The 13,667-nt window shown below is 49.0% G+C and overlaps 1 protein-coding gene across 1 annotated transcript; it reads left to right on the top strand.

Moving 5' to 3' along the window:
- Positions 1-238: 238 nt before the first annotated feature.
- Positions 239-12,149, top strand: DDOST (dolichyl-diphosphooligosaccharide--protein glycosyltransferase non-catalytic subunit). Its single transcript, XM_081923148.1, has 11 exons — positions 239-459; positions 2,133-2,243; positions 3,523-3,609; positions 4,626-4,729; positions 5,705-5,799; positions 6,309-6,402; positions 6,633-6,781; positions 8,252-8,399; positions 8,507-8,627; positions 10,006-10,112; positions 11,642-12,149. Exons 1-11 carry the CDS (start codon positions 267-269, stop codon positions 11,789-11,791), a joined length of 1,359 nt encoding a protein of 452 aa, XP_081779274.1. The 5' UTR covers positions 239-266; the 3' UTR covers positions 11,792-12,149.
- The last annotated feature ends 1,518 nt before the right edge of the window (positions 12,150-13,667 follow it).

Genomic DNA, 13,667 nt, shown 5'->3' with positions numbered 1-13,667 from the left:
GATTGGCTTCCGCCAAGGGCCGAGCTCAGACTGGCAGATCCGGCCGCGGGGAGCAACGCCGTGTCGAGAGTTGTCTGTCTCCGATTGGCTCATGGCGGAAGGCAGGGCGAGCACTCGCTCCCGCGCGCCCCACGTTGCCTCGTCGCTTGCTGCTAGTTGGCTGGGAGACGCTTGGGCGCCCGCCTTCCCTGAGAGGGCGGCGTCCGCTGATTGGCGGCTGCGGCGGAGTTCGCTTCCGCGTCGCTCGGAGAGTGAGAGAAGGCAAGATGGCGGCTGCAGTGCGTGGAGCTCCCGGGCTGCACCGGCGGAGGTCGATGGCAGCTTCTCTAGCGGCGGCGCTGGTGCTGCTATGCCTGGCGCGGGAGGCGGCGGCCGGGGGAGGCGGGACCCGCACGCTGGTGCTGCTGGAGAACATGAACCTGAAGGACACGCACTCGCTCTTCATGCGCAGCCTGGCAGGTCTGGCCCGGGAGCGGGGGGCGCTTTAGAGCAGACGGGGTGCGGAGGGGGGGGTGAGAGCCTTTTCCAGCGCCAGGGCAGCATTCCCTTCAAGGCAACCTCCCAGAAGGGACATGTCAGCGAGGTGTGTGTGTGTGTGTGTGTGTGTGAACACGTGGAATTCCTAGCTTTGGACCACTGTAATAATAATAATTTATTATTTATACCCCGCCCCCCTGGCTGGGTTTCCCCAGCCGCTCTGTGCGGCTTCCAACAAAACACTAAAATACCATAACCTATTAAACATTAAAAGCTTCCCTAAACAGGGCTGCCTTCAGATGTCTTCTAAAAGTTTGGTAGTTATTTTTCTTTTTGACATCTGGTGGGAGGGCGTTCCACAGGGCGGGTGCCACTACCAAGAAGGCCCTCTGCCTGGTTCCCCGTAACTTCACTTCTTGTAGTGAGGGAACTGCCAGCAGGTCCTTAGTGTCAGTTCCCTGTAACTTGCATTAAATATTTATTACATTTATCAAGGATGGTGCACATGGCTCTCTTATTCCTCATTTCATCCCCACAACAATCCTGTGAGGTAGATCAGGCTGAGAGACACTGACTGCCCCCCCCCCCCAGTGAGTTTAATGGCTGAGCTGGGGATTCAGAGCATCGCCTCTCCAAAGGTGCTTGTCCAGCACTCTGAATCATTACACCACTAGGCTGTATGTATATGCACAGATTCTCACACACGCACCTCTCTATCCTCCATTCAGGGGAGTGAGAGCTGTTATCAGAGTCCCAGCATACATTCCAGTGTGGCACAGTGAGTGTTAGACCGGGACCAGCACTCAAATCCCCACTGCCACTCAGCCATGAAACTCACTGCCTGACATTGGGCCAGTTGGTCACTCTTAGCAGAACCTACCTTGCAGGGGAATTAAGGGGATGAAAAGAGGAGGGGTGGAGCTGCGTATCCCAGTCTGAGCTCCTTGGTGAGTTGTAAAAGCAAAAAAGAAATTAATAGAAAACATTCAAAGGAGGGTGCAGAGCTAATGTGGGATGTGGCCTTGAGGGAAGCCTGGTGGGCTACATCTGACTCTTCACCTCAGCTTTAGAGCAGGCATAGGCAAACTCCAGCCCTCGAGGTGTTTGGGACTACAATTCCCATCATCCCTGACCACTGGTCTTGTTAGCTAGGGATGATGGCAATTGTAGTCCCAAACATTTAGAGGGCTGGAGTTTGCCTAAGCCTGCTTTAGAGGGTTAGGAGTGGAAGGCAGTGTTGGTTGAAGCGTGAGTAGGACATGATTTGTTCTTATTCCCAGGCTTTTCCAAGTAATAACTTGGTTATTTAATAACATAACCCTCAAGCTCATTTTAGGCAGCTCAAGAGATTTTATGTTTTATGGTTTATAAATGCTTTTAGGATAAATGAACAGTTGGCGTGAATAATTCTGTGGGGCAGGTATTGGGCTTTTATTCCGCTTGCAAACAAGGGGAATAGAAGAGGCACTGTGAGGGTTGTTTCAGGCCAGCTAATATTACCCAGCAGAGGCAAAATGGGAATTTGGAACTCCCTGATTTGCCCGTTAGTCTTTTAGCAATGTCTAGTGGACCTAGAACTTTACTGGTTCCTGAATTTCTCTTTGTGCTTGGGAATATTACAAGTCCCTTATTTTCTCCTGCACTTCTAAATCTAGATAGGGGCTTTGATCTCACCTTCAGGACTGCAGATGACCCTGGGTTGTCTCTCATTAAATATGGAGAGTTCCTGTATGACAACCTGATTATCTTCTCTCCATCTGTAGAAGGTAAGACAGAAATGAAGCAATGTAGAGAAGTTTGCAGTGCAACCCTATGCTGTGTTTATTCAGAAGTGAAGACCACAAAGTTTGTTCGAGCTTTATTTCCTTGAACTGTTCAGTGCTTATTGTATAAATAATACTTGTGTGTCATTATTCTGTTTTGCTTTCTGCACCTGTTTTGCTTTTTTCTTATATTTCACCTGTTGAGTAGGTAATGGGCTTCATTTGAGGGTTTTTTGGTTGGAGTTGGAAGGCATTTCTTTCTGTCACCCTTACGATAGGCGTAATAATAATAAAAAAATTTATTTATATCCCGCCGTCCCCAGCCGAAGCCGGGCTCAGGGCGGCTAACAACACTAAAGTAGTGCAACATTATAAAAACATTATAAAAATTAATTAAAATCAAAATTGATGGCAACCATAAACTAAAGTTTTGTAAAGATTGCCAAAGGAGGGAGTCAGGCTGCGCCCTGACCAAAGGCCTGGTGGAACAGCTCTGTCTTGCAGGCCCTGCGGAAAGATGTCCTGCAGGGCCCTTGTCTCTTGTGACAGAGCGTTCCACCAGGTTGGAGCCGCAGCCGAAAAAGCCCTGGCTCTAGTTGAGGCCAGCCTAACCTCTCTGTGGCCTGGGACCTTCAAGATGTTTTTATTTGAAGACCGTAAGTTCCTCTGTGGGCCATACCAGGAGAGGCGGTCCCGTAGGTACGAGGGTCCTAGGCCGTATAGGGCTTTGAAGGTTAAAACCAGCACCTTAAACCTGATCCTGTACTCCACCGGGAGCCAGTGCAGCTGGTATAGCACCGGATGAATGTGATCTCGCAGCGAAGACCCTGTAAGGAGTCTCGTTGCGGCATTCTGCACCCACTGGAGTTTTTGGGTCAGTCTCAAGGGCAGCCCCACATAGAACGAGTTACAATAATCCAGTCTGGAGGTGACCGTCGCGTGGATCACAGTGGCTAGGTCAGGGCAAGAGAGGTAAGGAGCCAACTGCTTAGCTTGGCGGAGAAATATTGTAAAAGGTGAGGAAGAGTTGTTATCGGTTGAATACATGGATAAATACAACTGCATGCTGCTTTTTGCTAGAAAAACATTTATGTTTTTAAAAATGAGTTTTGGGGGTGGATGTTGGCAGCTGGAAGTCAGTCATTTGTGGTGTGCAGCCCTGAAGTCCAGCTGCTTCACCTACCTCTGTATGCACTGCAGGTATTATCCCTCCTGTAAACTGCTCCTTTCAAATCTAGCTTTTGCTTTGACATGTTTAAACATCATTGGCCCTTCGTTTCAGATTTTGGAGGCAACATCAATGTGGAGACCATTGCTGCTTTCATCGATGGAGGGGGGAGCGTCCTTGTGGCCGCCAGTTCAGATATTGGTCAGTAAAATGAACTTTATCCAAGCCTTTGACTTGAAAGAGAGCTTCTCCCTACCCCCACCATGAACGGGGAACTTCTCGTTGATCAGCCATTTTTTGTAGTTCGGTTGAGTCGCCTGTGCCTAGAATTCCTTTGGCTACAGCAGCCCTGGAATTCTGGGTACCACTGTAAATTAAACAGGAAATACAGGACAAAGTACTTTTTCTAACCACCTTAAAGTGTGAATGCTAACTGTAAATGCCTTGAACCTTTTGCTATTTAGCTGGATAATTGACCTCCTAGGCCAAACTTTGCCAACCCAATACCCTCTAGGTGTTTTAGACTGGTATTGGCAGCTGTGCTGACTGGAGCTGATGGGAGTTGCAAAGGGAGGGCACAAGGTTGGCAGGAGCTGACTTAATACTTTTACCTGAGTGATGAATGAGTATAGATTTAAGAAACAACAAACCCAGGGTGCCTCAACGTCTTTACGGCTCTTCCATTAGCACCTTTTCTCTCTATATAGCCATTATCTCAAAGGAAAGCAAAAGGGTCTGTTTCTGTCTGCTGTCATCTTTGAAGGTGGCATGATTCCCCCCCCCCCTTCCTTTGCATCTGTTTGGAAGCTGGTATCTTGAACAGAGTAGGGACGCGGGTGGCGCTGTGGGTAAAACCTCAGCACCTAGGGCTTGTCGATCGCATGGTCGGCGGTTCGAATCCCCGCGGCGGGGTGAGCTCCCGTCTTTCGGTCCCAGCTCCCGCCCACCTAGCAGTTTGAAAGCACCCCTAAAGTGCAAGTAGATAAATAGATACCGCTTTATAGCGGGAAGGTAAACGGCGTTTCCGTGTGCTGTGCTGGTGCTGGCTCGCCAGAGCAGCTTCGTCACGCTGGCCACGTGACCCGGAAGTGTCTCATTTTTTCGTACTTGGAGAGTGATTTGTGTGTGTATCATCTAAGTAGATGCCAGGCTACTTGTGGCTTTAATTATGAACAGCTCCCCTTTTTCTAAACAAGTACAATGTTGACAATTCTTAGGCGATCCCCTTCGAGAGCTGGGAAGTGAATGTGGCATAGAATTTGATGAGGAGAAGACAGCTGTCATTGACCATCACAACTACGATGTCTCTGATCTGGGTCAGGTAAGCAGCAGGATGCAAAGTGCTGGGTAGACCGGCTTTCTTCTAGGCAGTAAATATTTAGTTGTTTTGAAACAATTGCTTGTGTTAGCCATTAAGCTCTTACAAAGGCTGCAGGTGGCAGCCAGAATCTTAGAAAAGGCAACAGCCTCTTCACTTCCACAGAGGAGGGAAAGCTGCTTCCAAGATGGTGCTTGCTACAACATCTACATGTATATTTGAAAAAACAAAGAACATATGCCAATTTACCAGTTAATTGATCAGACGAATCTACTTTCGGCCCCAACATGGAAATGGAATGCCAGCAGCCACTGGCTACATTCTCAACTTTTGTAAAAAAGCCCAGAATTAAATATAAAATTCTTACTGATGCAAAGGATAGAGGGGGGTTTGCCCTGCCGGACTTTAAACTATATTACAAGGCGGCAGCCTTTTGCTGGTTGAAGGAATGGCTACTTCTTGAGAATACAGACATTCTTGATTTGGAAGGACATGATAATGTTTTTGGATGGCATGCATACTTGTGGTACGGTAAGGACAAAGCACATAAGGCGTTTAAAAACCATATTGTCAGGAGATAAACTGAAATTGCAGAGTTATGAGAAGTTATGGTTCAAACTATGATTAAATATTCTGGCTAGTAACTGTAAATGTCCGACTCATGAAATCCAGCTATATGGAGACTACTTGGTTGAATTGTGCTGTGCGTTGAATGGTGCTGTGCCCTTGTAATGCAGATGCTTTTGCATATCTTGGTTGATGGTGCTGAGCTGTAACCATCCAAATGCAGCCTTCTGTGTGTTGCAGAGAAAGTTGGAGAGGGCAGAAAGGCAGAGTTGGGGCTAGTGGGCAAAGGATTGTGGCTGCTTCTTCTTCTAAGGCAAAGTGTTAGCCACATTGTCATTTGATGAAGCATTGGCTGAACCTGCCTGTAGAGTTGGCAGTCCCCAAAAGGTTTTAACTGCGGTCTCTTTGCAGCACACCCTCATCGTGGCAGATTCTGAGAACCTCCTGAAGGCTCCGACTATTGTGGGGAAGAAGCCTCTGAACCCCATACTCTTTCGGGGAGTTGGGTGAGTCTCCTGCAACACGAGGGTTGTGTTTGGCCACAGCTATAGGAGCTGGTGCTCTTGGCCAGTTTAGGAAAGAGTGAAGTTTAGTAAAGTGTGAAGAGACTATGTCTTCACCTAGACAACAAGAAAATTTGGTAACTACTTTCCTACGCTCCCAGCTCATGGGGCTTTCTCCAGCCAAGTCATTCTCAGTAGACCCACTCAAATGAATTGGCCCAAGTTAGTCCTGTTGTCCATAAATTTCAATGGGGTTACTCTTAAGTAGGACTAGCAGTGAATACCTCCCATGGTTTCTTTTCATCTTTCCTTTATTTTAAATCCTAAGCATAAAGAGAAGAGCCTCCTTTCAAGGCAGTGTTGGGTCTTGCACCAAGTGCTTTCCATAAATACATTATTAATATTTGGCGGCTCCCACCTGGAGGGGCGCATGGGCATTTTGAACTGCGCCTTGGAAGGAAACTTCTCCCCTGCTGTCGGAAATCTTCACAATTAGTTTTTCCCCCCTGCAGGATGGTGGCTGATCCTGACAACCCTTTGGTTCTAGATATCCTGACTGGCTCCTCAACCTCTTACTCCTTCTTTCCTGACAAACCCATCACACAGGTATGACATGAAGGGGGGGGGCTTGCCTTTTTTAAAAACCTGCTGACAAAAAGTACCTTGGTGCCAGGCTCCAATTGCTTTCGTTTTAGTTGGGGACTGCAGGGGGCGCCAAAACAATGCTGTAGGACGGAGCACAGGACACCTGAAATTTGAGAGCCCAAATTGGTGGCAATTGGCATCCTCTCCGAAAAATGGTTCACCTGCACTGACCAGTCATTTTGCTCCCTTAGTACCCTCATGCTGTTGGGAAGAACACGCTCCTGATTGCGGGTCTCCAGGCCCGGAATAACGCCCGTGTTGTCTTCAGCGGTTCCCTGGATTTCTTCAGTGATGCCTTCTTCAACTCTGCTGTGCAGAAAGCTACCCCTGGCTCCCAAAGGTACAGTCGGGTTTCCATTCCATTCTTGTGTTCCAAATGATGCCCACCTTCTGTGTGCATGAGGAGGGACAGAGCCCATGTCTTTTGACAGAGACAATTCTATTTTATTTATTACTTCACTCCCCCCCCCCAAGTTGCTTAAAGTGGTATACATAGTTCTCCCCCTCCTCATTTAATCCTCACAACATCCCTGGGAGGTAGGTTAGGCTGAGAGGCAATGTCTGGCCCCAGGTCACCCGGTGAGCTTCGTGGTCAAGTGGGGGGATTTGAACCCCTGGTCTCCCGTGTTAGGAAATTTACATCCTCAAAAGAGACATTGAGGGCGGTTTACATCGGTACATGAGAACGAGCCCTCAAGTAACCATTGGAACGCTATTGGAAATAGCTAACAGTTTCCTGCCAGGTAATCCAGAGTAGAGGATAAAGTCCATACAGCATGAAAGCATAAAAGCACCAGCAACCAGAAGATTAAACAGCTGCTGGAATCAGAAAGGTATTTTGTGAGGTGGCTAAAAGCCATCAGGTGTGGGGGGTGGGGGTGGGATGTGACGTAATCTGCATGCTACCGCTGAAAATGTCTCTCTCATACCCCAGGCAGATGGGTCTATTACCAGGACACAGAGTGTAGTCTCTGTAGGTCATGCAGGAAGATTCTCCACTTCATACCTGATGCAAGATCAGCCTTCTCCAACCTAGAGACCCCCAGGTGTTTAGGTCTGCAGTTTTTTTGTCGTTGAAATTCTACGTTGTATTGATCCAGAGTAGATTCCAATGTATAGTTAGCAGAGTAAAAACTTAAATACATTGCAGGATTCCCAAAAAATAGACCAGAGGCATTTCATCCAGCAGAGCTTTACTGCTACTGAAGGCAAATGAGCTTAATGGTCACAAATCCAATACATTCAGGATTGGCACTGTCTATAAGAAATCCATTTGCAGCAGACTTAACTTAAACTTTACAATATCTTATAATAAGACTAAACCGTAACACTATGTACGGAACACCACACCAGAGCGAAAAGAGAGAGGGTGAAACTCCGGCTCCTTCTGGCCCTACTTTTATAGGCAGCATGACCTTGACAGAAAGAGAGAACAGAACCAGTTTAAACCAGCTGTACTCGGCTTCCCGGAAGGAATAACCCAAACATCAGTAACCTCCTGCTTGCTTCTTTCACACAGGGAAGCTTCCAGAACCCTCTTGAATTAATTAGAATAGGAAAGATCTCTACACATCAGATCAATATTTTCTGTACTGTACTAAGAAATGCCAACTGACACCCACCACCCCAGCTAGGTTTGTAGTCCGAAACACCTGGAAGTCTCTAGGTTGGCAAAAGTCGATGCAGACCGTGCTTGATCTGCCGTGCAAATAACGCTGATTAATCTTTCTCTACTGGAGTTGAATTTCTGTGGCTATGCAACATCCCTTGAGCAAATGTTAACTCTCATTCCTTGGCTTCCTCTTCTCAGGTACTCCCAGACAGGGAACTATGAGCTGGCCATGGCTTTGTCGCGCTGGGTGTTCAAGGAGGAAGGCGTCCTTCGCGTGGGAGAGGTGTCCCACCACCGGGTGGGGGAGATCACGCCCCCTAGTGCCTACACCGTCACAGACCTGGTGGTGAGATTTTTAAACCATCCTTTGCAGCCACAGCTTAAGAGTTCCCTTCACAGTCTGCACATGCCTTTTTAGCCGGCCAATGACACTCGCTCCCCCCTCTATCTCAGGAATACAGTATCGTAATTGAGAAGCTCTCTGATGGGAAGTGGGTCCCCTTTGATGGCGATGATATCCAGCTCGAATTTGTCCGCATCGACCCGTTTGTGAGAACTTTCCTCAAGAGGAATGGTAAACTGGTTTTCTCAGTCGTGCATTATCAGCCCCTTGAAAATTTCAGAATTTCTGCTGTTCCCATTTGCCTGTATTCCTTCGTGTCCCCTCCACTGTGACCTGGGAGTGGGGGAGAGGTGAGACCACCTCTGTTCCCTTTTAGAAAAGATTCATTTCTGGCCCAAGGTGAGTAGCTTGTATGCAGGTTTGCAGTCTGTTATGACCCAGGCTTGCAGTATCCTAACACGTCCACGTTAACAAAAAGAAATTGTCATAGTGATGTTGGGTGGTGATGAGAAATTCCGATACGCATTGAGAGACCTGCCACCTATACTGTCTGAACCTACCCAGCTGCTAAGATCCTCAGGTTGAGCAGCTTAACTCAGTCCTAAAAACATGTGAGGCACCGCTGGTGGTGACACAAGAAAGAAAAAGAAAAAGAGGGAAAGCCTTTTCAGTGACTGCTCCCTGATTGTGGAATTCCGCCCCCTTCCAAGAGAGGTTAGACTGGCTCCCTCCTATTCTTCTGTCAGCATGCTGACACCTTATTGTTCAGACAGGCCATTGAAAGATAAAGTGCAGATGGTGTTGATCAATGGGCTGCTGTCAGGGCGAACTGGATCTTAATTGCTGGTTCTAAATGTGTTTTGATATACAGTGGACGCTCAGGTTATGAACGTGTTCTGTGCGGGATGCACATTCGCAACCCGCAGCGGTGCGTCTGTGCATGCGCAGGTTGCGATTTGGCGCATATGCGCAAAGCGCAATTTGGTGCTTCTGTGCATGCACGGCCGCCGAAACCCGGAAGTAACCTATTCCAGTACTTCTGGGTTTTGGCAGTCCACAACCCGAAAAAACGCAAACTGAAGTGTCTGTAACTCGAGGTATGACTGTATTTGAATTACTGTCTTATAACTAGATTGCTTTTCTTACTTTGCATTTCATAACATTGTAAGCTGCCTTGAATCCCAACTTGGGAGAAAGGTGGGATATAAAGAAATAGAATAAAAATAACAGCAACTAGCTGCAACAGCCAGTGAGAGGGATATGTGCAGAGAATTTTCGCTGGGGCTGAGAGTTGCAGCCAGTGCTAGTCCTACTCGAGGCGTGACCCACTTAGGTCCATGAGTTTCAGCAGGTGTGCTCTGAGCAGGGCTTGAATTTCCTACTTGGGAGGCGACCTCCAGTTCCCAACTGTATAATGGGCATAAATTCTACTGCATTAAGGGTAGTGTGGCCACCAGAGCCGCAGAAACTATTACGCTTCCAGGTCAGAATGACAGAAGTTAGGATAGGTTGTTGAAATGCACAGGGGAAGGAGGGGGGACTCCTTCACTTTCTTTGCATGTTGACCACAAGTTGGCCTGAGCCCCCCTGAAATGTGTTTGCCTCCTAGGAGGCAAGTACCGTGTCCAGTTCAAGCTGCCCGACGTCTATGGAGTCTTCCAGTTCAAAGTGGATTACAACCGGCTGGGCTACACCCACCTGTACTCCTCCACCCAGGTAAGAAGAGCCTTGGCCTGGGCAAGGAAGGAGCTTCTGGCCCAAGAGCCAGGTAGAAAGATACCATGGATGGTGTCTCCTGTAAATTTTGGGGTCCCCGATCTCTCAAGCTAGCTAACAGTAAAAAGACAAGCCCATTAGAAGATAATGGCTGGAAACCACAGAAGGGGAGAGTTGTTCTTGTGCTCAAATTGTGCTTGCTGGTTTCCCACCGGCATCTGGTCGGCCACTTGCAAGAACAGAATGCAGGACTAGATGGGCCACTGGCCTGAACCAGCAGGTGGTGGTTCTTATGTTAAATAGGCAACCCCAGCTGGCATGGCCAGTGGTTGCAGATTCCCCATCTCTGGCCCACAGTGCCTGGGCCACCAAAGAGCTATCCTGACCCCTTTCCCTTCGGGAATGTGAGATGAGGGGCTCCCAGACAGGGCTCTCATTGGAGGAACTCAGTGAGCTGAGAATGATTCAGGGCAGTTTTGGCTTTTCATTGCAATTGCCCTTTAAGAGGGGCAGAATCACTCCCCAGTCCTCCTAACACCACAGGCCTTTAATGATTATGCTGCAGACCGCTCTGTTTGCTTTTAATAGAGTTGGATATTGTCAGGGGTTCAGAAGGAGAGACACAGGAGGGGGAGCAAATGGAGAGTGAGGAGGAGGAGTACGAAGGGGGAGCAGGCAGTGACAGCGGCCAGAGTCACTCCACAAGCCTCTCTAGCGAATCGGAGGACTCACAGAAGGGAGCACCAATGGCCAGAGCGAGGGGGGTTCCAGGGGGGAAGCCCCAGGAGGGAGGGGCCAGCGGGGAGTTCCTGAGCAGCAGTTGGAAATCAGGACCAGCTTCCCCACCAGAGCGCAGTGGGGAGGGGGAGTCCCAGGAGTCGGGACCAGTGCTCTCACCACCAGCGGGAGGAGAGGAGTCAGGTTTGGCAACGCCCACATCAGGAAGCGGGGAAACGGTCAGAAGGAAGGTTACCGGCTGGGCGCGCGCGCCAAGTTCAAATGTACAGGCGAGCGGCACAGCAGGGAGTCCTGACAGGGAGCCAGGTCCTAAAGCCCGCCGGAAGGAAGGGCGAGACTCAGGGGGGTCAGCGTCAGAAGAGTCCAGGAAGGAGGAAACCCCAGGGGGCAGAAGGACCCAGCGCAGGAGGTGGAGCCGGGCTACGATCTTAAACTGGTGTGGGGTCAGCAGTGAGTCAGAGGGGACTTAGCCGGTCTAGCGTCAAGACGTGGGTCTGCGCGCCCAGAACTTGGAAATGGAGACTAAACTTCAATAAAGACTTTTGTATATAACATCCACTGGGCGTTGGTCCTCTGTGAGCTGGGACTTAGCGGCAGCCCTGACAGATATATTTATCAATTATAGTGATTAAATCTTTGGCTCGATAGTTGTTTTTCTCTCCTGGGTGTGTGCTTTGCAAGAAGCCTGTTTGTTGCCCGTAAGGTGGGAGACAGAACTCCCCACCTGTGCGTCTGGATGGCTCCTGAGAAGCCGCCTCACACCTTGCTCTGCTATCTCCCGCCTTTGCCAGGTATCGGTGCGTCCCCTCCAGCACACGCAGTACGAGCGATTCATCCCCTCGGCGTACCCCTACTATGCCAGCGCCTTCTCCATGATGGTGGGCCTCTTCCTGTTCAGCATCGTGTTCCTCCACATGAAGGAGAAGGAGAAATCGGATTGAGGGTCTCCCAGCAGAAGGAGTAGGGAGCCCACCCCTCTTCCAAGGCGGTGGCCCCAAGCAGTGCAGGCGCTGAGTACACACAACATTTGGAGACTGGAAGTCCTCAGGATTGAGGGACCAGGGCCTGGTGGGTGGGGGTCAGGATTTTGGGGGTGGGCAAGGGGAAGCAGATGCCTCTTGGAGGAAGAGAAGGGAGAGTGAGCAGCCCCTGAATGAACTCTTACAGAATCCACGTGTCAGTTCCTTTGTGGACGTCTCTCAAACATGCTTACTGCCACTGTGACTTGTTTCTGGTCTCCCAACGAAAGATTGCTGTACTTGAATTTTGTTTTCTGAAATAAAGCAGCCTCACCTTCCAGTGATAGTTGTTTTCTTGAAAATAATTTGGGAGCGGCCTTGATTCCCAACTTGGGGGGAAAGGTGGGAAATAAATAAGAACAATTAGCTGCAACAGGCAATGAATGTGAAGACGCATATGAGCAAAGAGGGGCAAGTGGCATCTTCTGGAATGTCTTTGCCATGGAGTACCTGAATAACCTAAAGAAACTTGCTCAGTGATGAGATAGGGCACACATTTTTTTTTGAAGGGGGCAGAACCAGAAGTAGCTTCTGAATCCTGAAAATGCACAACTCTGCAATTTTTCAGTCTGGGTGTTTCATGTAATATTTTGATTTAAATATAAAGCAGAGTTTTGAACAAATGCAATCTAACTACATTTGGAGCAACTGTGCTTCTCAACAGTAAGAAAAGGTCACCCTCGCCAACAGCCAGCCAGCCTGGGACAAACTGACCAGCACCGGTTCTCTGCTGCCTAGTTTGCAGCAGAGACTGAAGGCTCCAGGGAGGAGGGTGGCGGCAGCAGCACCTGCAGCAGGAAGAAGCCTTGAGTTACACCTGGATAGTACTGGGAGAGGGAGCAGGTGGCGCTGTGGTCTAAACCACAGAGCCTCTTGGGCTTGCTGATCACAAGGTCAGCGGTTCAAATCTGCGTGATGGGGTGAGTTCCCGTTGCTCTATCCCAGCTTCTGCCAGCCTAGCAGTTCGAAAGCACATCAGTGCAAGTAGATAAATAGGTACTGCAGTAGTGGGAAGGTAAACGGTGTTTCTGTGCGCTCTGGCTTCCGTCACGGTGTCCCGTGTTGCACCAGAAGCGGTTTAGTCCTGTTGGCCACATGACCCAGAAAGCTGTCTGCGGACAAACACCGGCTCCCTCAGCTTGAAAGCGAGATGAGCGCCACAACCCCGTAGTTGCTTTTGACGGGATTTAACCTGGCTCCCAGTACGTTTCCGAGCACAATTCAAAGTGTTGGTGCTGACCATTAAAGCCCTAAACAGCCTTGGTCCAGTATACCTGAAGGAGCGTCTCCACCTCCACTGTTCTGCCTGGACACTGGTCCAGCACCGAGGGCCTTCTGGCAGTTCCCTCACTGCGAGAAGCCAAGTTACAGGGAACCAGGCAGAGGGCCTTCTCGGTAGTGGCCCCTGCCCTGTGGAACGCCCTCCCACCAGATGTCAAAGAGAAAAACAACTACCAAACTTTTAGAAGACATCTGAAGGAAGCCCTGTTTAGGGAAGCTTTTAATGTTTAATAGGTTATTGTATTTTAATATTCCATTGGAAGCCACCCAGAGTGGCTGGGGAAACCCAGCCAGATGGGCGGGGTAGAAATAATAAATTATTATTATTAACCGTCCAGCGATCCTTTACCTTCTTGCCACTCAGCCTCTATTAAAATTGTGTTCCCCCCCCCCAATTTTTTTTGGGGTTTTCACAACATTATCAACAAACAAACACATAAGACAAACAAACATAAATCATAGCCTTATTGAAAATTACACTTGTTTCCATTGTTAAGTGACTTCCTCGCTTCCCCGT

The sequence above is a fragment of the Podarcis melisellensis genome (assembly GCF_964234715.1).
Source record: "Podarcis melisellensis genome assembly, chromosome: 8".
Classification (NCBI taxonomy): domain Eukaryota; kingdom Metazoa; phylum Chordata; class Lepidosauria; order Squamata; family Lacertidae; genus Podarcis; species Podarcis melisellensis.
The sequence above is the reverse complement of the archived record's forward strand: the minus strand, read 5'-3'. Positions and strand labels throughout refer to the sequence as shown.